The 27590-nt window shown below is 39.0% G+C and overlaps 1 protein-coding gene across 2 annotated transcripts; it reads left to right on the forward strand.

Annotated features, from left to right (window-relative positions):
- The first annotated feature begins 8521 nt into the window (after nt 1–8521).
- cnnm3 (cyclin and CBS domain divalent metal cation transport mediator 3) lies at nt 8522–20975 on the forward strand. Of its 2 annotated transcripts, none has more exons than XM_084745645.1 (11): nt 8522–9695; nt 10501–10835; nt 11825–12001; nt 12684–12841; nt 13755–13898; nt 13986–14144; nt 15382–15551; nt 16079–16175; nt 17282–17412; nt 18421–18547; nt 18791–18921. In XM_084745645.1, exons 1-11 carry the CDS (start codon nt 9012–9014, stop codon nt 18838–18840), a joined length of 2232 nt encoding a protein of 743 aa, XP_084601771.1. In that variant the 5' UTR covers nt 8522–9011; the 3' UTR covers nt 18841–18921. The 2 variants fall into 2 exon arrangements, with proteins under 2 accessions (XP_084601771.1, XP_084601770.1); XM_084745644.1 differs by lacking the exon at nt 18791–18921 and adding an exon at nt 20661–20975 and having other exon boundaries at nt 8527–9695.
- The last annotated feature ends 6615 nt before the right edge of the window (nt 20976–27590 follow it).

The following is a 27590-nucleotide window of genomic DNA, read 5'->3' on the forward strand; positions in this document are numbered from 1 at the left end:
GAGTTTTTCAAAGGCGTTTTTTCAATATTTTGAGCGACTCAAACTAATTTCCTTCCTCTGTATTTCAGAAGCAGATATCTCAAAGCCTCTGCACATAAAAACGGAACTTTTTGCAAGGCCTTTTTTTTTTTTGTAATTTATGTGAACTGGCCCTTTAAGTCATCACTGGTAAGACATTAAGAGAAAAAAAAACTCACATTCCCACCTGGCGTGTCCAGATCAGTGCTGTGTCTCCGCTCAGAGGAAATCACTTCAGCTGTTTTTATTTAGTTTGACTCTCAGTTTTCTCTCGTTTCTCCAAAGAGCGACGTTCCAAACAGTTTTATTCTCAGTAAGTTGGAGTTTGTTTGGGGTTAAAACGGCCTTTATGAAGGCGAGACAGACGTGAATGAATGAATTTGTCTCCTGCTTCTGTCAGTGAATCAATTCAACTACCAGCAAACGGACCAGATTCACTGTTTGGGTGAAAGTTTAACAACCGTACCGGTGATTTTTGATGTTTTTGCCCTTTAATACAAATCATGAATTCTTTGCATCATGCAGTTTTAGCGAACTGCGCTCCAGATTTTTAGATTTATTTAACCAACTTCATGTCATCCATCAGTTTCCATTCATTTCTGTGTTTATGTCAAAGTTTTAATATTAGACTGAGACATAAAGGAAGTAATGCGGATTTTATTTTTATAAAACTCAAACAGGTTTCTATGGAGGCTGCAGAACAGTTTCCATTTCATGATCAAATTTATTTCCTTCTCTTTAATTTACTTTTAAACTAATTTAAAACTCCCTGAGCTGCTCTGTGGATGTAGAACTTTATCTAATTTAATTTTTACACATATTCAAAATAAAAATAAATAAATATTAATTGGCACATTTTGTTTGTTAATGCACAATTTAAGTGCACATTTACTTAATGAAGTAATAACAGCCTTTTTTCTTTTAATTTTATTATTCTTTTATTTATATTTATCTTTTATTTGTTAACTAATAATAATGAAACTGTACAGTGTAAAATCAAAAAACTGAGAAAACCCAAAATTTCAAGGCAATGTACTGCAACAGAAGTTTCACCAAATAATGACATAATTTACTTTTCTCTTTCGATAAACTTTAATCTTTGAGTTTTAGAAACTCAAAACATTGTCTTTAGAAAACTAAAGTTAAAGTTAAAATTTTAATATTTTCAATTAAAACTATTAATTTTTCAGGCACTAAAAAAAGACAAATCAGGTTCACAGCTCATTGTGACCAATTTTTATTTATTTGTTTATTTGTTTATGTGTTTATTTTTAGTTTCTCTTTTTTTAAAAAGTGTAGAAAGTCCAATAATTAAAAAAAGAAAAAATAACTGCACAGAAATGAACTGAAAACATGAACTGAAAAGTAGAGATAAAAACAAAATTCATGCATGAAGAATTAATTTGCAATATATAAATTACATATGATTTGTAGTAAAGAGGCTAAAACAAAAACACCGGTATGGTCCTTTAAGTAAATGTTACTAATGATGTGAAGGTGGGCGTCTTCCTGGTCTACCTCTTGACCAAGGCAATATGTTGTAAATTATTTAACTTCCAAGAGTGATATTGAGATATTTATTTTACATTCTATTAATTTATATTCTATATTTGACATGTTTTATATTTTAGAGATTTTATTTATTATTTTCTTTCTTTGGTTGTTGGAAAAAAAACGAAAAAAAACGCAGCGGTTTTGAGTTTGAATTTCAAGCTGCTTTCTGCACAAACACACTGTTTGTTCTTCCATTTCTCACCTCCGCTGAATCTTCGTCACTGTGAACGGAGCTCCGCGACGAGCCGACCGAACCGGATCTGAAGTTGGTGCAACACTGTGGACTAAAAATGTCAGAACTCTCTGTTCGGAAGTTACTCCGGGCTTTTTATTTATTTATTTATTTATTTATTTATTTCCTACAGAGTTGTGTTTTCGCGTCAAAGCGCCGTTTTGGGTTCACAACTGACATGAAGACCAAATATCCCAGAGAAACTCGTAGTTTAGCTTTTACAGTGTTTAGTAGCGAGTATGTTGTCCAAGTTTAATGAGGGCATTTCTACGTTTAATCCGCACAAGACTCCTGTTACAGTCTGATTTTAAAAAACTTTCTTTCTTTCAGAGGCTCTGGACTGTTTTGGTTTTGAGGACAGCGGTTGCCAGAATTTCAGAAGTCCCCCAATACCATAAAAATGAGTGTCATTTGATTTTCTTCTACTCTGTGTTTTTTAAAAGAATAGTTTGACATTTTGGGAAATGAGCTCATTCACGTTCTTGCAGAGAGTTAGCTGAGAAGATTGACACCTTTCCTGTTTGTTAAAAATGAAAAGGGAGGGAAACCACTAAGCTCCAAAGCAACCAAACTCCACTGAGAAAAACAGTAATTTTACCTCCTGGAACACAGGAGCTGCTGGTCTACTGCTGCTTTGATCGGTTAGTTTGTCCTGTTATTGTGTTACTTTGGTGAATTTGAACTAATGCTTTGAAACACAGAAACACAAACAAACTAACTGATTGAAGCAGCAGCAGATCAGCAACTCCTGTGTTCTGTGAAGTAAAATTCCTATTTTTTTAAATGGAGTTTGGTTGGTTTGGGTGATAACAACATTTGTCCCCAAACCAGTCCTGTACGGTCGAGCATGTGTGCATGTACGCACTTATACACCTGCCATAGGTGTTTCAATCAGAATATGGGACACTTATTTCAGTACTTAACACCTTTAAACACTATGGATGCCATGAACGCAGCATTTTCGTTGCCAGGTACTTTATGAAGGAAGCAGTAAGCTTCCTGGAGCTCATTAGAAAAGACTGACTTCCTCTTTAGCTTGACAGCTAACCGTTCTGTCAGAATAAGTCGCAACTGTCATAGCTAGAGCTAATTGATTATTATGATGTGATTGGTTACGATATTACAAACAAAAAAACTTCACACAGTAGCTTTCTCTTAGCCCCGAGCTTAAAAGAATATTTTTTCTTTCTTTTTTTACACTTATTTGCTCTCTTGCAGAGAGACCGTTAGCTTAGCATTTAGTAGAAATTGATAAATGGCTAGTTAAAAAAAAAATCTGTGCAAATTGCAAATTGTTTAGACATCAAGTTATAAAAGAAATCATAAATAGATTGTCTTGCAGATATGAGACTTGATTTTCTCATCAAATTCTCTGCGAGAAGGTGTGTTCCCGTTTAACCTTTGAGCTGTCAGTAAACCCCGGGGGAGTTAAGGATTGAAAACACTCACAGCACAATAACTCTAAGAGATTTAATGGACAACAAACATTCCACTGCATGTCTTCACACTGATCCACACTCGTGATGTTAACTGTCTGATCCCCCTCATGTCGTTTCCTGTGACTGAACAGCTTTCCTCACAGATAAGGTGTGTGTATGTGTGTGTGTGTGTGTGTCCAAACCAGGGATTAATTCCTTTACATGGCACTTAAAACAATGTGAAGTACATTTTACCGTGTGTAAATGATGCTGTTCAACCCGTGTTAAGAGTCGGAGGACGTTTGGTTGTGTTCCTGTGGACTGACGACGCAGAGATAAAGAGATTAACATGAAGACGACTGTAGCGGCTCACCCCTCGCCCTCTGTGGGTGAGCGGCTGAGCTCAGACGTTAAAGCTGCTAGCATGTAATCTACCTATTTTTATTTTTCCTCCTATGTATGCAGTGACACTGAAAACAATTTAAGTGACTGTAAAGATGATTTATTTTGCAGATGATATAGTGATTTATTTGAAGAAAAAAGATAAATCTGTTGTATAAGCTAGCACTGGTTTGAAAACACTTTAAAACTCGTGAAAACTTTACGTAGCATAAGTCTGAATATTCCAAAGCATTTCTCCTGTTTTTTGGGATAATTTCCAAAGTGAGAAGGTCACAGCTGGATTAATAACCCGAGAAAACTGGGCCCCAAAAGCCCCAGTGTTTAGCTGGTTTGTGGTCATTTGGTTTATGTAAAAAATGCCTGGGCATATGCACCACTGAGGCCCAACGGTTGAAGCTATAAAAGAGGTTTATTTTCTTACTTGTCTTGATGAAGATTCCAGTGTCGAAATCTAGTTTTAAGGACCTTCCTTATTTAGTTTTGTGCTTGCATGTTGCAACATTTATTTGCGCTTTAACAGATGACCACACAGCAAACCTGGAGCTCGGCAGTGTTCCAGCAAAGGAATACCATCCACGGTGCACAATGGGGGGTTAAAGGGACAGTTCGGGTTATTTGAAGTGGGATTGTGTGAAGTGGTTTCTCTATAGTCAGTGCAGATGGCGGCCGACACGCCCCCAGTTTGGAGAAGCAGGGTCAGCAGCAAAACATTTGAGACACCTTAAAAATACATTATCGCCGCTTTACCGTGCTGTCAGCAGGAAATTTTCGGACAGGAAACTGCTGTTATATGAGCCAAATATCGCTCATTCCAAAGCAACCAAACTCCTTCGAGAAAAAGGTTTTGCCGCTGACCCTGTCCGCAGCAGTACATTGCTTAACTTCTTACACCAGTCCTCCTGCTGCTTCTCCAAACTTCACTGACTGCATCTCAACCCTGTTTCAAATGAGACGAAATGTACCTTTAATGGGGGCCCAGCGGCTCATTTTTATCCAGACATGGAGAAGATCGGCACTCTGTGAAAACCATAGATTTTATTAAGCAGGAGCAAAAACCTGCTCTTTAAATCAAAATATGTAGTCGTCATAGCCTTACCCTCTATCTGAAGAAAACTTAGACCTGCCTGCTGGTTCATATAGGTCTCATGTAGCAATTGGTCTTATACTGGTTTCCAGTGAAGCCACTGGTTGGCTGTGTGACTACCAGTTTGAGTACTGGGAAATGTGAAAACAATTGTTCTACTTATTATTGTTGTATTTATTGTAAACATTGTATTTATTGTTGTTTTATTTAATTTGTTTTGTTATAGGCGTGCACCTGAAGGTGTGGTTCTGTGAAACGGGCTTCCAGCTGTAAGACACAGCTTTTATCGGGTTAATTTACCCAGAAACACTGTGTTCAGTTCTCTGATTGCTGTTTGTGTTATATTACTGTAAATACTCTGTACATGAAGACGCATGAAGGGCATTTGTGTACGGAAGATTATTAGGGCCAAACATAAAGGGAGGAAAAAATGAGAGGGGGGGAGATTGTTTTTATTTTGCATTTTAAGAATAAAGTTGAAATGTCAAGAATAAAGTCAAACTTTCAGAATTAGTCGCAGCAAAAAGAAAAAATAAATCACACGAGAGAGAGTTTGTTTTTGTTTTGTCTTTTTGCATTGAAATGTTGAGAATAAAGTGAAAGTTAGTGACAGGCATGACCAAAAAATAAATAAATCAGAGGAGAAAGTTTTTATTTTATTTTATTTAGTCTTTTTTGCATTTTGAGAATAAAGTCAAAATGTTGAGAATGAAGTTTTTATTCTTGAAATTATATTTCAACTGTATTTTCCCTTATTCATTTATTTTCCCATTTAATTTTCAATTTATTCATTTTGTAATTTTATTTATTTATGTTTTTTTTTTTATTTATTTTCCCTTTGAATTTTCCCCTTATTTATTTCCCCAAACTTATTTATTTCTTATTTATTTATTTTTCTTTTAGATTTCGTTTTTACTTCATTACACAAATGAGGGCGCTGTCATTCATAGTATGTCACCAGTTCAATTTTTCAAGTAAATAAATATGGGAATAAATACAGAAGAGAATTAAAAATTATTATTGTGCATAAATTAACGTTTGGTATATTTAATGTCTTATTAATTAAGTTATTCTGGCACTCTTGTATTTATTTATTTTCATTATTGCAGTTCTAGAATAAAGGTGAAAATTGCAGAACAAATTTAAACTTTCAGACTTAGTGGGGAAAAAAATCAAGTGGAGGATGAAGGCTTTTTTTTTTTTTTTTTTGCGTTTTGAGAATAAAGTCAAAAACAATAAAGAAATGTCAAAAATTACGTAAAATATTTCAACTTTATTCTCAATATTTTTACTTTGAAAACTGTTTTTCCATTTTGTTTGGCCCTAATTATCTTCTGTGTTTGTGTGATGCTGGGAGAGATATTGAGAATAGTTCTATTTATAATGAGAGACGAGATGTAATTTCAAGTTTTATTTCCATTGTTTTGCTAGGAAAGCATTAAATAGCAATAAACATTGCACAGAGTTGACCTCAAATAATAATTTACTCTTCCTATCTTCTGTAACTTCCTGTTTTTTTGTCATTAGACGTGCTGACCAAAGTTTTGTTTGTTTTGTTTTTTTTACCCATCCTCCCCTTCCTGCCATCCTTTGCCATCCTGTATCTCCCCCTTCTTTTCTCACATCACTCCTCTCATGCGTCCCACACATTTTTCACTCCTCTCTCCTCAGACATTTTTCCCCCCCTGCCCTTATCTCGACTCCTCTCCCGCCGCTCAGAGGTATTGAAATTCCTCTGGCTTTGACTGCTGGTCCCGTCCGCTAAGCCGTTTTTATTGTTCAGACCTCTTTCTTTCTTTCTGTCATGGGACTGGAGCGAGCGGGGGAGCAGCGGGGCTTATCAGCAGCTCCTGTAGTGTTGTTTTTAGCCCTGCAGCGGTGTGATGATTAGACCTGTACGAAGGTTAAATATTTTCTGCTGCAGGGTTCTCAGGCCACTGAGTTTTTCCACACTGTGGATCATTCACACGTGGATGGTTTGAGGTTTTGTGCAGGGTGAGGACAGTGAAGAAATTACTTTGCACCTTTTAACATCCTTGAGGTGACGATTTCTTTGCATTCAGAGAGATCAGGCAGTATTTATCAGGTTTTTCAGAGACGCAGTGCAGATTTGAGATAATTCAAGAACCTGGAATACAAAAGTACTTCTATGTAAACCTGCAACAATACTTGGATTCATAAACTCTGATAAAGAATTAAAGTTATTTCCCCTTTTTATCTCCCCAGGATGTGTACAGTAGATGCAGTACACCTGTTTGGCAGGTTTTAATAGTATTCAGACACGACTGGAACATGTTTCACTTCTTTTTTTTACTGCAATGGTTGAACAAAGATGGAGGAGCACTTCCAAACATGGATTTAAAGCAATGTGTACATACTGTTTTGTAACTACTGTAAGGCATTTGAAGAAATCTATGAGGTTAATAAACCTGAGATATATTTCTCTACAGAAAATCTGTCTCTGAAGTTTTTTTTTTTAGAGTAGAGTTTTTAGAGTATCGGTTTAGTATGAGTTACATGATTGCACTGGCTCATTTTTTCATACACAGAATTACATTTTTGACAATTCAAATACAAAGTCAGCCAAAGGTAGTTACTTCCAGATCTTCACCTTGTAAAGAGGTGAAGTTGTGCCAGAAACCCATCGTCTGGTTTTACAAAATCTTGACCTTCAACATGCAACTTTGTAACGCTAACCACCAGGAAACTGTCTCGTCAAAATGGAGAAAGTGGTTGTAGCTTATTAGCTGTGTTGCACCATTTAAATATTCATGGTGGTTTATCGGCTCAATATGGCAGAAAGTTTGTTTTTATTTAGTGAATAATCAGCTGAAAATAAGAATCATTGAGTTGTTGTTAACTTAGAATGACCACTTTATACCTACAGAGAGTGCAGGTTCTCTTTCAGTCTCTCTTGTTGTCCTGTTAGCCGCCTAGCGATCTGACAGAATGAGCTAACAAGCTTTTTATCCCCTCTTCAGTTAGTTTTTATATAATAAAATTATGCACGATCCTGAGCAGAAAATTACACAGAACAGAAAAATATTCAGAAACTCTGAGCTCTTTTGTAACTGATAAGTGCTAGCATGTTCCTAGTTAGCTAGCTAGCTTGTGTGTTAGCTGTCATCTTGCTAACTGAAGCAGTTCACCAGCTAGTGCTGCTAGTTGTTCCTACGCCACCGAGCCTCCTATTTTTCTTGCAGTGTAACCAATTAGAGAAATAAGTGAATATCTTCCAAAGTTAATGTGTTTTAAATTAAAAAATAAATTTAAAAAAAATCCATTTTATTTCTTTGTTGACATGCACTTGCTTTGGAGGACTAAAACTGCCAAAATAAAAAATAAACAAATATGACATCTCTGGTTTAATTTGATTAAGTATTTATCTGTGGATTGAGTCCCCTATGCTTTCCTATTTAATTTGTTAATTTATTAGTTTTTAAATGTATTTATTGGTTTATTAATTTAGGCCTATTCATTCATATATGTCTTTCCATATTATTTCCCTTTACAATCAAATTAGGATGCTGTCAATCATAATGTGTCATGGGGTCAACTTTTCAAGTAAATAAATGGGGTAATTAATACAAATGTTAGTAAATAACAAAGCAAATTAAAACATAAATATTCATTTATCACATTTTACAAAGGTATTAATGGCTACATATATATTCTTCATACGATTATGGTTAATTTATTGGCCTATTAATTTATTTATTGAGCAATTCATATATTTCTTTCTTTGTTACTGATTTTGGCAGTTTTGGTCCTTCATAAACTACCACAAAGAGAGAATTTCATACTAAGAAAATGAAAATATACCCACTAAAGTAAATGAAATTGATGAAGCCTTATTTTAGTATTAGTCTAAGTTAGTACATTCACTTCTAGTACGGAAAGGAGGGATAATAATTTTGTAGAATGTGATAAATTTGCATTAATTCAATGAATTAGTGCCCATAAGAGACCCAGAATGATGAATGACTTGTTGTTATGAAATCTAACAAAGATGGGCGTGAGCTCCTTCTTGTTTCCTCGTGTTTTATTGGCTGTGAGCTCACACAGACTCTAATTCGCTGGTTTTGAGAAGGGGCGGTTCAATAAAAAAACAAAAACATTCAGAAATCAAGCCCCAAAATGTACAGTAATCCCAGAGCTCCGCCTGTTTGTGTAGAGCCAAGATGGCGGCCACGCAGCGCAGTTGCAGTGTTCGTTTTGTTTGGCTGGCTCGGCCCTGGTGGGCGGGGCCGCTGCGGGGCTCGAGTCACATGACCCGCGCGGAGCCAGGCTGACCAATTCCAATATGGTGGCCAGCTTGGCAGGTCTACGGTTCCTGTTGATGATATTGTTGTTCTGCGGGATCAGGTACGGCGCCTGCAGCGAGGAAGCTCCGCTGGTTGTGGGGCTGCGACTGGAAGAGCCGGCGGGTCTGGTGTGCATGAAGGACTGGATCATCTCGGCGCCGGAAGGAGCCACGTTCAAGCTCCGTCTCTTTGGGACTCGTCTGGATGTGGCTGGAGGCTGGCCGTGGGTGGCGTTCGCAGGGGCAGCTGGCGGAGCGCCTGACCCCTGCGTGGTTGAGTCCAACCGTCACGAGTCCGCCTTCCAGGTGAGGGGGAACTTCACCCGGGACGAGCCGAACACCGGGCTGATAACGGTGGAGGTCCGCCGGAGGAGCGTCTCTGCGGGCAGCGAGCAGACCGACCACCACCTGTGCGTGTCTAACGGAGGGAAATGGGAATCTGCGGGCCCCGACAGACTGCGGGTGAACACCGACAAGGGGCTGCCCGCCGACTACATCCCGCCGTGGGGTCTGGGCGTGTTGATAGTGGTGCTGCTGGGGGTGTGCGCGCTGCTGAGGACCGTGAACCTCAGCCTGCTGTGGCTCGACCCCGTGGAGCTCTACGTCCTCCACAGCTGCGGCTCCGAGGAGGAGAAACGGGCCGCCAAGAGGCTGGAGCCCGTCAGGAGGAGGGGGAACTTCCTGGTAAGTTTCTGGAGACAGGTGGGACTGTTCACAGATTACAGATTATTGAACATATATCTTTATTTATATCAATGTTTAGACTCAGAGCTCTTCATGTCAGCCAAATATCACTCTCTCCAGACCAACCAAACTCCACAGGCCAAATCAGTAATTTTACCCCACAGAACACCGGAGTTACTGGCTTACAGCTGCCTCGATTTGTTAGTTAGTTAGTGTTATTGTGTAACTTTTAAGGAATTGGTGTTCACAGAAGTCACACAATAACACAAACAAACCAAGACTGCGATAGATGATCAACACATGTTCTTCGGGTAAAATTACTGGTTTTGACAAGGGAGTTTGGTTGGTTTGGAGAGAGCGATATTTGACATACACAACATCAGTTTCATGATGAAAAATTCAGTTTGACAGCAAAATAAGGTTGTAAAAAGTACCAAAAAGTACTAATACTCCAGTATTTTTTCAATACCACATTTGAAAACAATACAATAGTATTGATAATGTTTATAGTAATGATCATATTGTTTTTGCTAAAGGAGTCTGGTTAGTTTGCAGAAAGTGATATTTGACTTATGTAATAGTGGTTTGGGTTGGATGATGGATAGGACCAGGGCTGATGGAAAACCATTGTCGTATAAGCCGAATATTGCTATCAAAATAATGACTTATCTTTTTTTTTTCTATCACATGCTCTGCAGCACAATGAAAATACAGTCGTTTCAGAGAGGAAACAAACATTTATAACCCAGATCTGAGAATGTGGTGAAAATGTTCTGTTTCCTTCTCTTTTTTTTTTACCACCCAGACGTGTTCTCTGCTGTTCCTGTGTGCTCTGGGACACTCGGTCCTCGGGGTGCTCCTGTACCGGGCTCTGGGCTCCATCATCTCCGCCGTGTTCATCAGCGGCCTCCTCATCTTCTTCCTGGCTGAACTGGCTCCTCACATCCTGTGCTCCGGTTATGGGTTTCAGCTGGCACCTGGTCTCACCTGGCTGGCCCAGGTGTGTATGGTGCTCACCTGTCCTCTGTCCTGCCCTCTAGGGCTGATCCTGGATCTGGCCCTCAGGAGGGACATCAGCACCTGCGGGATACGGGAGAGGGCCATGGAAATGATCCGTACAAGTGTCAGTGATCCTTACAGGTAAATAAAAGGCAGTGTAACGTGCAGATCCTGTTTGAACTGTTTGGTAACCATGGTGATCAGGGTTAGGACATGATTGTGAAAAAACAGATGAACAATTCCTAAGTCAGTGTTGCTTTATCCTAATTAAAGATTCAAATTAACTTACCAAAATCTTAAATAAGCTCTCCTGACTTGAAGGAAACCATTAAGATGTCCTAACTTTAATTTAGCCAATAGTAGCTAATGGTAGTGTTAGCTAACTGAGGCTAATGGTAGTGTCCACGAACAATAGTGTTAGCTAACAGTAATAGTAACAGTAGTGTTGGTTAACAGTAACTAACGGCAGGTAATGTTAGCTAGCGTCTACTGATGATAGTGTTAGCTAACAGAAACTAACAGTAGTGTTACCTAACATTAAATAACAGCGGTGTTATCTAACAGTAACTTTAAGTAGTATTAGCAAACATTAACCAACAGTAGTGTTAGCTAATATTAGCTATCAGTAGTGTTAACTTACAGTAACTAACATTAGTGTTAGCTAACATTAACTAACAGTAGTGTTAGCTAATATTAGCTAACAGTAGCGTGAACTTGCAGTAACTAACAGTAGTGTTAGCTAACAGTAACTAACAATAGTGTTAAATAACATTTACTAACAGCAGTATCAGGATTGGCTGCATTCTTTATAATTTATTATTTAATAAAATAAAAGAAGCTGGCCATGCCCCAACTATGTGCAACAAATTAGCAGGAATTGTTTTTGTCAATAAATGTTTTAATTATGTTTGTGCAATTTCAAAACTAAAACAATTCAGCAGTCAGTAGCAGCCCTTTCATAAAATAAAATAAAAATAAAGGGAATAAAATAATTAACTGTGTAATATCAGATATCATCATACATTTTTTCCTGGATATTTGATGTATTGTGAAATCCCTAACAATGCCACACCTCTTCTGTATTTGAAATGTCTCATGATGTGTTCGGTGTCCTGTGTGTGTGCGTGCAGTGAGTTTGTGAAGGAGGAGTTCAGCCACGGGATGCTGCGTATTAAGACGGTGGAGGACATCCTGACCCCACTGAAGGACTGCTTCATGCTGCCCAGCTCGGCGGTCCTGGACTTCTCCACCATGTCTGAGATCATGCAGAGCGGATACACCAGGGTGCCGATTTACGAGGAGGAGAGGTGGGAACAGAGGCACTTCAGGACTCTGTCCTCTTAGACGGTCAAAGGTTACAGTTTGTTGATTAAACACAACAGTGAAAAACACCATGTTAACAAAAGTAAAAAAATAATTTGCAATGCAGTGAATTCTTAAAGATAGGAACCAGAAAAAAAGTATTTATTTAATTTTTTTCTGAGTGACTGGACAATTTTCCTCATTTACCCACCAAAAATAAAGAAAAAGATATAATAAGTCTCAAGTCAAAAAGTTTAGGGATAGCTGGCTTTGTGCCACCTGTCAAGTGAGTAATATGTCACCACTTGTTTAACAAATATTAAGCACTTATTACCCTCCATAATATACATTTAACTCATCATGCAAAGCTTATTTTAGTAACTTGAAAAGCTCTCTTTAAATTAAAATGTATCATTATTATTAAATTATTACTGTAAATAGGTTAAAAAGGTTCCTTACTGCAGCCATAAGACAGAAGAACACTCAACAGTTCAATGTTTAAACATTTCTTAATGAAAAACCTCAAAGAAAGAACCTGTTATTGTTTAAATATTTCACTTGTGTTGGTTTAGTGACTTTACAGTACAATAACTAAAGTACAGACTGACACACGTGCTGCAGAGACACACTTAAGTATTTGGTTTCCTGTGTGTCCCATCATCAACATGTGTTTGTTTGGTTCTGCAGGTCCAACATCGTGGAGATCCTGTACGTGAAGGACTTGGCTCTGGTGGATCCAGACGACTGCACCCCGATGACGACCATCACCAAGTTCTACAACCACCCGCTGCACTTTGTCTTCAACGACACCAAGCTGGACGCCATGCTGGAGGAGTTCAAGAAAGGTGTGATCACACCCACCGACCTCACATTGAATGTTTTAACCATTTTTTTTAGATTTGAAACGTAACTTTGCCCCCAGGTCTGAGCCGGACTCCACTCGCTGCTTACTTTAGAAATCTGTTTTTAAAAAAGTGGGCATGGGTGGGGGTGTACAGGACAATCACTATAAGCCATGTGGGCATGTAGACAGAAGACAACATGGCTAACATTCAGAGCTAACCAGCAACAGCGTGAGCAGCCGCTATCAGACTCTCTTTGTCCGTGCTGGAAGTACAGAGAGTCTTCTGCAGCATTGACAGACACTGTAAAGCACATTCATGGCCCTTTTTGTAAAAGTTTACGTGTGATAGGTTTCCTCTGTTGAAGCTGAGCTAACTGTTAGCGGCTCAGAGAGGCTGAGATGCTCTGTGTGTGCATGTGTCCATAGCTCCACAGTTTATCATGGGGTCATCACAGGGGGAAAGAAGGCAGTCCGGTAGTGTTTCTACAGCCGTCGAAAGCACAAGTCAGAACTAGGGGTGTGACGATTCACTCGTACATCCAGTGCATGCTTTAGTGTCTGAGGTGCGAGTTCATCAATTCAGACGCTCTGTATTAGTAAAAAGCTGAACGAGAATCAGAAAAAAATTGATCGAGCACGAGTGTATCTATACATCTCATTAGAACACGCATATGATATACGAATGTATGACTCCAAAAATCCCTCTTCAACTTCAAATTGAAGAGCTGGCACTGTTTGAAAACTCTGATCCAGAGTGACCAGGACTTCTTTCTTTCTGGAAAGAGATGTTCAATTTTCAAAACTGAAAACTAAATATGTGCTTATGTTCTCTGGAACCTGACCTTTACTTTGTTGAAATAAATTTTACTGAAGGAGTTTTTTTTTCTTTCTGTGATTCGACCTCTGATCTTCAGGCAACTCTCACATGGCGATCGTCCAGAAGGTGAACAACGAGGGGGAGGGAGATCCGTTCTACGAGGTGCTGGGATTGGTCACCTTAGAGGACGTCATCGAGGAGATCATCAAGTCGGAGATCCTGGATGAATCTGACGGCTACTGTACGTTTCTGTAAATGTCTTTCTTTTTAATTGCTTTAGAGTCTTGATGGCTTTATTAAATCTGTCCTCGTCCTCCTCGTCCTGCAGTGGACCGGAAAGTGAAGCGTCCTCTCGCGCCGCTGGAGATCCCTCTGGAGCCTCGCAGCGTCCACGAGGAGTTCTCTCTGTTCAAACCTCCTGAAGGGGAACCCAAGATCAGAACCTCCCCACAACTCCTGCTGGCTACACATCGCTTCCTGTCCAGAGGTGTGTGTGTGTGTGTGTGTGTGTCAATCTTTACTTCCATATGTGTGTTTGTGACAGAACAGACGGACCTGGTGAGGTTGTGGTTGACTTTGTAACTCCAACTGATTAAATGAGTCACAGTTTAACACCTCACATGTAATCATTATGTTTCTGTTGTACATTATAATTCAGCTCAGAGTTAAAGGGATAGTTCAGGGTTTTTCAGCTGTGTCCTCTTGTGGACAGGGTCAGCAGCAAAACATATTCAAGACACCTAAAAAATCAATATCAGCTTAAGTGTACGCTATATTTAGAATATTTTCACAGCTTTACTTTGCATTTAGACAAACTTTTCTGTTGAAAAGTCACTGTTATATAAACCAAATATCACTCTCTACAAACCAACCAAACTCCATTTGCAAAATCAGTGATTTTAACTCACAGAACACAGGAGTTGTTGGTCCAGCGCTGCCTCGATCTGTTAGTTTCTTTGTGTTATTATGTGACTTTTGTGTTTTAAATTGGAGTCCGACTGGTCAGAATCAGAATCAGAGATCAAGGAAACACGTTAAGTTGAAATACTCACAACTCTGATGTCAAAGCTGCAGCTGCAACATTTCAACTCCAGTCCAACTCCAGAGTGTGTATTTCCAGGGCAGTGGGCTTTTGTTTTCAGGATAAAGGGCTTAACTTAGCATTGAAAGACAATTGAAACAGCTGATCAACTTACAGTGGAGGACTTACTGTTGCTTGTTATTGTCAGTGTATGATGTTGGTGCAGCAGCCGTGGGTTTGACCCTCGCTGCACGTCATCCTTGCACTTTCTCTCTCCCCCTTTGCTGTCATATCTTCAGCTGTCCTGTCAATAAAGCCACGAAAAGGCCAGAAAATAAATAGTAACATAAAATAAACAGCTTAGGTAACGGCGATTTCCTGTCAGAAAAGTCTGTCTGACAGCAAGGAAACGTGGTGAAAATATTCTATATACAGCGTACACTTAACTGCTATTGATATTTTAGGTGCCAAAAAAGTTTTTTTGCTGCTGATGTCGACCGCCATCTACTGTAGATAAAACACTGATGAGTACTTCAGAAAATGTGAATTATTCCTTTAATGTCTCTGGATTGGTGGGTTCATGTCTGAAGTCTGCTGAAGGTTATTACAGGTCAACAGACATATTCGATCGTCTGTGTGACATCACCGTCCAGACAGCCGGTTTATCATATCGTGTGTCTCTGACCTTTGACCCCCCCTGCAGAAGTGGAGCACTTCAGCCCTGCGCGCGTGTCTGAGAAGGTCTTGTTCCACCTCCTCCGTCACCCCAGTGTCAACCAGGAAGTGCACTTTGACCCCAGCAACCGTCTGAGCGCGGGTCACTATCTCTACACACGAAACCACCCGGTGGACTATTTCATCCTGCTGCTGCAGGTAGGCGCTCGCACGTCCCTGTCTGTCCCTGTCTGTCCCTGTCTGTCCCTGTCTGTGGACAGAGAATTTTGGGCAGTAATGATTGGTGGCAGATCAATCAGAGCACCCTTGATTTGTGCCACATCAGCATACAACCTTTTAACAAAAAGAAACAAAAAAAACACTTCTGTTTTAACATGAAACCTTTTTGCATTAATAATGTATCGTCTCACTTATGAATATCTTGTCATGACAATGAACTTCTACATGTTGAAATGAGGAAAAAGATCCTAAACATGTCACACTGTGGCCTGTATCAGCTTTAAAAACTGACAATGACTTTTTTTTTTTTAATTTATGACTTATTTACGTTAGTGATAACATTACTGTTACAAAGAGCTGCAGTATTGGGAGAAAAAAAGAACATTCTTAAGAAGTTTTAAGGCAGTTTATAGTTAAAAACTTCTTTATTTATCAGAAAATATATTAAGAAGCGCCAGCAGAGACCAGCATGAAGGTGTCTTTGTGTCCTCTGTGTGTGTCCTCAGGGTCGCGTGGAGGTGGAGATCGGTAAAGAGGGGCTGAAGTTTGAGAACGGGGCGTTCACGTACTACGGCGTGTCTGCTCTGACGCTGCCATCTTCAGGTGAGAACAGGAACTGCAGCCTCGCGTTTAAACACGTTTATACACCGAGTCTCTCCTGTCAGAGAGGATGTTGATTATCAGTAATGTCATTGATTACACCACCCAGTGACGGCTTCAGAATTTTAATTGAAGGATGTCCCGTCCCTTTTTTATTTTATTTAGACGTTGACCTTCCAGCTGTCAGCGGAAAAATGTTCCTGTTTCCCAGTTAGAGTTGCAGCTAATATTATTTTCATTATTGATTAAGCTTACAGCCTTTAAAATGACAGAAAACAGTAAAGAAATGTCTGTTGCAAGTTCAAATAATTCAGTTTGAACCCCAAAATATTCAATTAACAATCTGTTTGGTGGTAGAGAGACTTTCAGAGACTTTCACCCAGAATCCTGCGTAGAAGCTTTTGTGTTTAATCCAGAACTCACCCAGGGGGTTCCACCGAGAAACCTTTTACGTTCCTTTTTATATTCTTTAAGGATTAAACAGTCCTGAAAGAACTCTTTCTGTCAAAAAAGGTTTTGTGGATGAAAAGGCTTTCTAAAGGAGCCCTTAGTCTTGCAAAGAACCCTTGACAAATCGTTACATCGAAAAAGGGTTCTTTGAAAGTAAACGGTTCTGGGTAGAACCCAGGTGTAGGTGCAGCGCCCGGGGAACATGAGTTATATAACATGTTTATATTTAAAAACCTGAGATAAATAGTGAAAAGTATGTGATGTTTGAAGTGTTGGGTGCTGCGACAGACAACAACAGTGTTACATCACATCCTGCTGCTGTTCAACAGTCTGCCTGCTGTTAGAACAACAGAACACCTTCTTCTTCTGTGGTGTTTCAGTGTGTTTGTGAAGGAGCTGCTGGAGTCCTCCACAGTCTCATGTACGGCGCGGTGATTTTCCTCTTTGTTTATATAACTGAGGTTCATATGAGTCGGCGCATGGCTATAAAAAGAAGACAGCATCACGGCTCAGGTTTGCAGGACTGCAGATATTGTGCTGACCCTGTGTGTGTATGTGTGTGTGTGTGTGTGTGTGTGTGTGTGTGTGTGTGTGTGTGTGTGTGTGTGTGTGTGTGTGTGTGTGTGTGTGTGTGTGTGTATGTGTGTGTGTGTGTACAGTGCACCAGTCTCCAGTGTCGACCCAGCGTCACTCCCCCAGGGATCCCTTTGAGTCAGCAGAAGCTACGAGCCCGTCCAGCTATTGTCCCGACTACACCGTCCGAGCGCTCACTGACCTGCAGCTCATACGGGTGTGTATGTGTGTGTGTGTGTGTGTGTGTGTGTGTGTGTGTGTGTGTGTGTGTATTTTTCAACCTGACAGAACAGCTCTAAACTGTTATTAATGTGTTTGTGGAAAAACAGACGCTGATGTGACAGTGAGTGAAAATGCTGCATGAAACAAAGAGTTGTTGGAACATTTTGTAAATCTTCTTTAGTAAAAGATTAAATTTAAACATCTCTTTAAACTTCAGTTTAGTCTTTACTCTAAACAAAGATGAAGCTGAATTCTGTTGCACCAAAATGTTTACCAATTTACCAACACTTGAGGAGGTTTAACGTATGGCAGCCTTTTTTTAGATGGATTGAGAAAAATAATTGAGTTCCTCAAAGAAATTTAAGGGTGAGACTTCAAACCATTTGAGTTTTATGATGCATCTCTTCTTTCTTTCATTATAGCTGATAATTTCACCAACAAGTTTTCTCAAAGGAGGAGAAATTAGAGCCTCTCTGCCGTGTCGTCATGTGGAGACTAACTTTTTTAGCTAGGAAACAATATAATGTTTAGTTTATGTTTTAGCTAGCTTGGAACAATATAAAGTTTTGTTAACTTTTTAGCTAGTTTGTAAACAATTTAACTCTTAGTTAACATTTTAGCCAGCTCACAAATGATCGCTTGTTTAGTTAACTGTGTAGCTAGCTATCAAACAATATGTTTTTGTTAACTTTTTTGGCTAGCTAGCAAAGAATGTGACATTGCGTTAACTTTGTTTAGAGTGCTAAAAATGTAATTTTTTTTTAGTTTATAGCTAGCTAGTAAAAATTTTAATGTTCTTTTTACAGCTCATTTACCCCAATTTACTAATCTTAAACCTAGTTTTGCACAATCGTAGAATAAATTGATCTTTGTTGGTGCAACGTAAGTAAATTTTGCCAGCAGTACTTACATACATTTGCTTATTGAAGTTTTGAAAGCAGGACTTTTACTGTGATTTTCAGGTTCTGACTGTTTTTTTAATTACTGTTTGTTTGAATCGCAGGTGACACGTCTCCAGTATTTGAACGCTCTGATGGCGTCGCGGGTCGGTCAGAGTCCAGATCCTCCTGAGATTAAGATCCTGCCCAACAGTCAGACGAAGCTGCTCAACGACAGAAACACCACACAAGGTAGCTTTGCTCACAGCGCTGACCTCTGACCTCCAGGGTCTGCTGCCCCGCGGATCTCACAACTAACTCTGTTGATCATAAATCTCACTAAAACTCCTCTCAGTACTTTACAAACGTCTTTGTAGTATTTCTAGAAATTGCTTTCCTGTGTTGCCTTCAGCTGAACTAAAATAATTTTCTCTTTCTCTTTTCTTTTCCCTCCTTGCGTGCCTCCGTGTCTCCTCTCGTCTCTGGCCCGTCCAGAGTTCCCTGTAAACTTTTCATTCTTTGATACCATTGAGAACTACTGTTAGTCTTTTTTTTGCATGAGGTAAATGAGACACAGCCTGTCTGTGGCATGACAGCAGACTGCACATACAGCACACACACACACACACACACACACACACACACCGAGGAGAAGACAGCTCACCACACACACACTGATCCCTGAGATAATGTCCCGCTCTTTGTCTCCTCCTCAAAGACTATTTTGACCCTTTACCTTGTAGAATCAGCCGTCCCCCTGGGTGACGTTTATAGTCATGAGACAGACTTCTTGAATCAGGATGTACGTGTGTGTGTCCGTGTACATGTGTGTGTCTGTGAGGCTTTATAACCTCTTCATCCTGTGTCATTGCTTCTCCTCCTCCTCCTCCTCCTCCTCTGCTGGGTGTGTGAACTCTCTCAGATCTGGTCCATCTCTAACGTTCACAGACCGCATGTCTGATCTGATCCAGGATCTGTTACTTCAACACAAGAATAAAAACTGACAAAAAGGTGACAAGATGGCGCAAAAGTGATGAAAAACAGTCTGTAACCATGTTTCCATCCAAATGTGGCACAAATTTTTACCAAATTTTGAGTAAATCAGAAAAAGAAAAACTACATAACTGCAGTTATGTAGTTGTAAGGAGTTGGTTCACGGAGATAAACACTAGATGGCGCCACTGCAGCAGAAGAGGGTGCAACCAGATTTACACTCAACTCAGCTTTATTTATACAGAACCTTTCAGATACACGTAAGGAACATTTAAAAGAAAAGCGGTGGAGAACCTCAGTGACCTTTGTCATGTGGACAAATATCTTCTCTCGAATGTGTTGCAGTTTGGAGAAAATAAGGGTTGTAACTATAAAAAGACAGAAAAAAAAACCAAGACAAACCTGAAGTTAAATGACTGAACTTTTGTTTTACTTCACTTCAAAGTGAAGTTACCGTCGTTTGTTTCTGTATAAAACAGAATATTGGCAAAAATTTGCTGATACTGTTTTCTGAAACACACTCAGACAGCGTCACACACACTCACACACCAATAAAGTCATTAAAAAATAATTTGAGAATCGATCCGATCACGGCGCTGTCTCGAGGGAAACTTTTATTTTATTAGAATATAAATATTAGAAACTTTAAATGCTCAGAAACATAATATATAGTAATAATTGATTTTTAAAAGTGCTTACTTGGAGCGTCACAAGCACACTCTGTCATAATAATAAATGTTGTAAATAAATAATGATAATGAGAATCGTGTAAAGAATAACGGTAAAAAGTGTAATTTCATTTGACGTCATTATCAGACAGAAGATTTGATCATATTTGTCATTATTCTGCTTTTTAAAACTGAAGTGATCAGATAAAATGGAAGTTTCTGCCTTTTACTTTGGTATGACCCAGTGTTTTTTGGTACGCTCTGTAAAGGCAGAATACAGGAACTTCCAAATAAATTCAGTAATAATTTAAATTTAAAAGAAATCTCAACAAACAAGTGCAGCAAACATTACCTTAGTTTTCTTTGATTTAAAAAAAAAACATTTTATAAACTTTTTAAAATAAATAAAGCATCAAACCCGTGCAGAACACACTGACTCTGCTGTGAGCATTTTTTTTACAGTAGAAATCTCAATGGAGAAGAAGAGAAGAACCCGGGCGCTCTGGTTTCTCTCCTCTTCTTCTTCTACTGTTAAAACCGCGGCTCTTCTTCGTCTCTCTTGCGCCATCTTTCACGCCGGCGGTCTTTTTTTTTCCCCTCTCACCTTCCGTCACTTTTTAACACCCTTGTGTGCGAATGCCTCGCCGTGATGTCGTCACTCCCTCACTCACCCCAGCTCTCCTCTCATTGGTCGGGTTCCACAGGTGGCAGTAGAGCCCAGGAGAGCTCCACAGAAGAGGAGGCTCATGGGTAGTGCGGTTCTGTCTGCCCCGCTGTTAAAGACCTGCTCCTACCAAGTAGAGATTTTTTGTTTTTGTTTTGTTTTTATTGATGAATCATCTATGGCTGGAACGTAGTTATTGGACGAGACTGGAGTGAGAGTGATTTTATTCTGTCTGTTGTCTCATCTCCATCCCCATTCCTTCATGTGCTTTTCATTGATTGAATTTTATTATTTGATGTTGTTTTATACACTTTGGACTATATGTGTATATATATAAATATTATATATAAATACATTTTATTTTAATTTGGCGGTGCCTTTCTTCCAGGTTTAGCCTTTCGTACTAAACTCTGCATTGCCATTCCTCACTTTTACCTGTCTGGGTGCCAAAGCTACGTGTGTGTGTGTGTGTGTGTGTGTGTGTGTGTGTGTCGTCTGCGTCTGTGTGTACTGAAGCATCCGTCCGTCAGAGACACTAAAGACCCACAAGTTGGTTAAAAGCGTATTTGCACATTAAATTTGTGCACTGTCGTCAGTATGAAGCTATTTTACGAGCTGTAAGGTACGTCCAGATTTTCATCCCCTCACATAACATCAGCAGAGGTGTGTGTGTGTGTGTGTGTGTGTGTGTGTGTGTGTGTGTGTGTGTGTGTGTGTGTGTGTGTGTGTGTGTGTGTGTGTGTTTGTGTGTGTGTGTGTGTGTGTGTGTGTGTGTGTGTGGCCAAAAACTAGAGTTTGAGTTTTTTAGCGGCTGGTCGTTTAGTTTAAACTTTAAAATATTCAAGTTAGAAAATGAGGCTGAGGCGTGAAGGACTTCCAAAGTGATGCAGGTTGTAACCAAAGTAAAAAATAGATTGAAGGCTCCTGCTAAAGGAAGTGTTGCCAGATTAGTTTGATGTTTTTCAGCCCAATAATTACTCAAATTGATTTAAAAAAAACACCCAAATAAAATCTATGATAACTAATAAAATGCTCAGATGGTTCCAGATATAAATTTAAAAATTGCACATGTTCCTCTGAACTTTTTCTTAGATTAAACTGGAATAAATGTTCAGATTAGACACAGTTTGAATAAAAGCATCTTTCAGAGTTTGTCTGACATTTTAGAGACAAAATTGTTCATGAGGAAAATAATCAGCAGGTTCATCCATCCATCAGCTTTAACAGCTTATCTTGATGATAAAAAATAAGTGTTAGTTGCACACGTTTGTATTTGTCAAAGTAAGGTGTTGAAAAAGTTACCAGAACTCAGGTATCAGCACTGGTATTAAAAAAATATTAAAAGCGATGTCCAGCCATACAGTTTAGTCCCATCCGGAGGGCCGCTTCTACCAAATTAGCTCAGAACTGGTTCTGTTCAAGATTCTTGGAATCTTGGTGCTACTTTACAGAACCAGCGTTCTGCGTTTCCACCGGTTCTGAGCCGAACCGCTGCATCGTCAACAGAGGGCGCTGCAGAACGTACAACATCCTGCAGACAGCGACACGCCCACTTCAGTTCTCAAGGAAAACCTGCTGTTTTTTTTTTGGTTCCAGCTCAGGCTGCACAGTTAATCGCAATATGATTTAAACTGCAATACGGCCAAGTGCGCAGTGCGTCAGATAAGATGAAGACCCGTCATCATCGTTCTGTGAAAATGAAAATTGTGATGCAGAAATGATCGTTCCTCCAATCGCAAATGAGCGTTTTTGTTTTCTCTTTCACCGTACTGTGCAGCCTCGCCTCCAGCTGGGAAACAGCTTTTCAGGTTTATTTTTGGTCGAAATGCTACAAACGGTTTAAAATCAGATGTGCAAACTGGAACAGAGCCACTTCCATGATGCTGAAATCACTTTAGCTGGTCGCAAGTTAAATTAAACAATAATTCTGATCATCAGTAAACCCAGTTAATACATTTTTCAAGCCAAAATGCCAAACACTGTTGGTCGGACTCAACATTATTTCTAACTATTTCAAGACTTGGGAAACTGTCATGGCTGGTTGTCATTATATTTTTACCTTTAACAGATTGAACGGCTAATCATAATATAAAAAATATATATGTATAGTTCATGAAAATGTTACTTGCACCTCTTTGCCATATTTTTGTCCTGGGACAGTTTAAAGACGAGACCGGAGAGAAGAAGTTTTACCAGGCTTTGATACACACAGTACTTGTCAATAGACACCAGTCAAATGTTTGGACGCATCGTCTCAGTCAGTGTTTTGTCTTTTTTTGGTAATTTTTCTACATTGTAGATTAATACTGGAGACAAAATTATGAAATATGGAATTATGTGGAATTGTGAAGTGAGCAAAAAATGTGGGGAAAAAAAGCAAAATATGTTTTTGCTTTTTAAGAATCTAAAATATAAAATGACTTGGCACACTGTCTTCTCCACTCGCAATGAAAGATTGTTGTTATTGAATCTTTTATTTAAAAGGCAGGAGACGGTGTGTGTGTGAGTCTTTTTGCATTTTATTATCGATGCCTGGATGCAAAAGGTTTTTCCTCTTTGATATTTTCTGTTCTGTAATAGGGCTGGGTATCGATTCAGATTTCTCAAATCAATTCGATTCTATATCCATTCAGTCAGAGACTGTACCGATTTTACTGCTGTGAACTAATACAAGGAACCTCTAACCTGATGTTTTATTAAAAATATTATAAGAATCGACCACAAAGCAGTTACATTAATTAGGTTTGTTTTATTAAACATGACTGGACCCACACACTCGAATTAAATTATTCAAATTAAATCAGACTGTGTCTACCAGATCTTGTCCTATGAGATCTTGTCTAAGATCTCGCACCACGAGATCTTGTGCGACGAGATCTTCCACCAGAGGCTAAGAGGGTTGAAACTTCAGGCTGTAACACACGTCCACGGGAGAAAAGACTCGTATTAACAGATCGACTCTGGGAGTTTATGAATCGATATTGAATCGTACAAAGAAAAATCAATTCAAATTAACTAATTTTTTTCTAGCCCTGTTCTTAAAAGTAGCCCCTTTTCGCTTTGATGACAGCTTTGCACGCTATTGATCTAATCTGAAGCATTTCTTATAAAAAAAAGAAAGAAAGAAAAAAACACTGAATGAAAAGTGTCCAAATGTTTGACTGGTGCTATAAACGTATTAATGTTCATTCTGATCTACTCTTGACATTTGAGCCTCGAACCCTCAACGTCATAAGTGACGCAGCTCTGAATCTGCGGTCCAGCAGGGGGCGCTGTGAATCTGATCCCTGCACTCATCTCATTGTGACGATTTTAAATTTTAAAGCCCTGAACTGGAAGTCAGATTATCAGTGAACTGGTGCTGATGGTCAGATTCATCCTGCGGTCTAACATCCATCTGTTTGGACCAGGAGCTCCGTGTCTGTTGTCCTGTCTGTGTTATTTAAGTCCTGTTAACATTCCAGTGCGCGTTCACATCTGTGCTTTATGTCTGTCTATGAATGTGTGTGTGTCTGTGTGTGTGTGTGAGATACAATATTTCACTTGTACATGTCAGCAAGCGAGCATCCAGTCGTCACCGTGACTCCATTAGCCCTGTTGTCGTGCATCTGAAGCATCCGTCGGTCATTGTTGCATGTGTGTAAACATGTGGAATCTGTCAGAAATGGCCTCTAAATAATCTCTGTGTTTGTACATTAATATATTAAAGATGAGGAGGGAAAACGGCGAGGCCGACTCTCTCCATGAGCCGTCTGACGGGACAAACAAGTTTTAAAGGATACGTCTGGATTTTTTCAGGTCTGTTTTAATGCAACGCTCACATGCCCAAAAATAATTAAAGAAAGCAGAGCTGCAATGATTAATGGATTATTAAATTAATCACTAACTGAATAATTTTTGGAAAAAAAAGTCTAAAATGTGTGAAGTGTTCTTTACTCCTTTATGACAGTAAACTGAATATCTTTGGGTTGCAGACGTCATTTTGGGTTTTGGGAAACACTGATCAACATTTTTCATGACATTTTATAAGCATTAAACTATTAATCGAGAGAATAATCAACTGATGAAGACAGTTGTTTCGTTGCAGTGCTAATAGAAAGTGCTGAGTTGCTGTAATGATTCCTCGTGACCATACTGGCCTGAGGAGACGCCTGCACCGCACTACTACACTGTAAAAAGTGAGGGACGAAAAACTTTGAGAGTTTTCGGACGTTGTTCAACCATCCGAGAAGCATTTTTTTTTGCCAAAGATCGTATGTGGCTTCAACAGTCTGAGTCGAATAGATCTCCATCCTGGAAGCAGAGGGATCTGACAACTTCAGATTGAGTTGCAACTCATTTTTTAAAACCAACAACTTGTGACTCACTTGGAAATACTTGATGCTCCTCAAGTCCAAAAATTAAAAACCCCTGCTAGTTTAAAAAGTGTTAATAGACAAATAAATTATTTCCTGAATCTTACTTACTACTTACTCAGCTATTGTGAAAAACCTCACATTATAGAAGTGATTAGGGATGCTCCGATCGACCGAGTAGAGACTGGAACCGGTCAGTTTTCAGCGTGGCCGGCCCTGACCGGTGACCATCAGCGTCACATATCTGATTCTGTGCCTCTCATGTACACACACATGTTCAGACACGCTGACCTAATCTAACACCCACAAAAACGCTGATCACAGCAGCAGACACTCAGACGCACACTCAACAACAAGATAAAGAGAAGACAGACCGTCTACAAGGAGACTGAGCAGCTGACTGTGTTGCAGAAGTGCCGTAAACTTTCTAGTTCTGAGACGGAGAGACTGACAGTTAAAGTCTCACTTCCTGTTCTGACTGAAGAATAAATAAACAAACTGTGTTGACGCGTCTCCTCAAATATTTTCTCATCCAGACTCGCAAAGCTTCACGACAGCAAACGGCGTCAGTTTACGTCTGCTTCCACACGAGATCACGAGAAATCGCCTCCCGCGAAATCTCACGAGATTCCATGAAATCTCATGAGATCATGTTCCTTCCAGTACATAATCTTAATATAATAATATACTAAGGCCTGGCTGTAACCTGGAGAACTTTTGGAGAAAATGTGAAATAGTGTTGGACGACTATTTAATAGTTTAATAGTGTTTTATTCTGAACATCCAATTTAATTTTAGTCGATGCATCTCTAGATCTGACTGTTGTTGTTTTCACAAAATATTAACACGTGTTACAAATTTTGTGCATTTTTTCTTAACCAGTGGTTGAAAATACCAACAATTAATTAATCATTAGTATGTAATACGATACAAACCGCACATTTTCCACACGAGTTTCCTCCGTTGATTAATTATATAATAAAATACATTTTAACCGGTTAAATTCTTCACAGCCATTAATCGATTAATGATTGATCTTTAAAATCGATGAGACTTTTGATAAATAATCATCAGAAATGTGGATTTAAAGATCAAGTGGGTACCATATAAATATATATAATATATAGCCATATAAAACAGGAAGAGACGACACTTAAAGCACGACATCTAGTTCATCACGATACGATATAATATTGATATATTGGCCAGCTCCGACTCTAACCTGAAGATTTGTCTGACTCAGACTGCGTCACATCGACTCTGGCTGAATTTTTGCACAGAACGAGAAGACTGTGAATTTTGTCCCTAGTTTTTTTTTTTTTTTACAGTATTATGGGATTTCCTCACAGCCTGTGTGACGAGAGGATTAATTAAACGTGTGAGTTTATTGCGTTAAAACAAACTTGAACAAACCCGAAGCTTCCAGCAGCAGCAGGGTTGTTTCCAGGAGTCGGCTCTGCACCAGCCGTGTTACATGAGCACCATTTCTGTCTCTTCGTCGACTCCATTTGTGCGTTCGATTCATTCAGTGTTATTGTCACTCTCGAAGCATATTGCCATATTCCAGGAGAAATTTTTAACTGTGTGATTCTGAGTAAATATTTTTCAGCTGTTATATTTCGTTTTGTTGTAATAAGTTCATTTTTATGGTATCAGAAGACTGAATGTAAAAAGATAATCATTACTTTGTGCTACTTATACTGATGGAGAGAAATGTTGGAGAACTGTGTATTAATATATGACCGCTTAGGTAGAAAATCATTTGAGGATGTAGTTTATAGGTAATCGGTCTCAATTTTCAGGTACAACACTGTTACTACAAGAGCTGAACTAAACATTTTAATCAATTCCTCTTTCTGTCCAGGTTACATTTGTATAGAACTTCTCAATTTTATTTTATTTTATGTTTTTTTCGGGAATGCTGCCAAGTTTTGGGTGCATTGAGACTCCATTGCATTTAACACTTTCAATAATCAAGTTTCTTAGGAAATAAACTCAATCCTGTTCTAATTGTGTTGTTGTCGTTTGCCTCTTCTGTTCACACACAAACACAGTGACAGAATCAATAATTCCCCTCAGATGTGTTAAAAATAAAGTAATGAGTCTGTTTTGAAAATGTTATTTGTGTTAAAATGCCCAGAGTAAAATTTTAAAAACTGTCAAAAAAGGAAGTGTTCAAGTAAAAATACCCAAAGACTCTGCTTAAATAGAGTAACTAAGTATTTGTACTTAATTTCTTCCCAGCTCTGACGAAAAGTGCTTGTTTTAGCCACCGACAGGCTCAGATTGTTATCCTAACTAAGGTAACTCTGTTAACTGGAGTGGAGCTGCAGACTGAACCGTAAGCGTCTGCAGGTTCATCGCCACGTCATTTTGTGTACAAGGTGTGGGTTATGGCTGCTTTAAGTTACATGTACAAACTTTCACAAACAACAAGGCACAAACCAAAACCACATCAGCATCACAACCACACACACACGAGACGATAACTTGTTCCGTCAGCTCAGACTTTAACTTTTAAAAACCTCTTTGTGTTTAGTTCCTCTTAGTCTTTACTACATTTTTGTATTGATAGCAATAAAAGGCAACAGCGGAACCAGTTATGTAAATCTTTA

This window comes from Lutjanus erythropterus, chromosome 20 (genome assembly GCF_056507025.1).
Source record: "Lutjanus erythropterus isolate fLutEry1 chromosome 20, fLutEry1.hap2, whole genome shotgun sequence".
NCBI lineage: Eukaryota > Metazoa > Chordata > Actinopteri > Lutjaniformes > Lutjanidae > Lutjanus > Lutjanus erythropterus.

Coding starts and splice junctions, on each gene's coding strand:
- cnnm3 (XM_084745645.1), top strand. CDS start 9,012: ATGGTGGCCAGCTTGGCAGGTCTACGGTTCCTGTTGATGATATTGTTG. Junction 9,696..10,500: donor GGAGGAGGGGGAACTTCCTG/GTAAGTTTCTGG, acceptor TTTACCACCCAG/ACGTGTTCTCTGCTGTTCCT. Junction 14,145..15,381: donor ACATCGCTTCCTGTCCAGAG/GTGTGTGTGTGT, acceptor CCCCCCCTGCAG/AAGTGGAGCACTTCAGCCCT.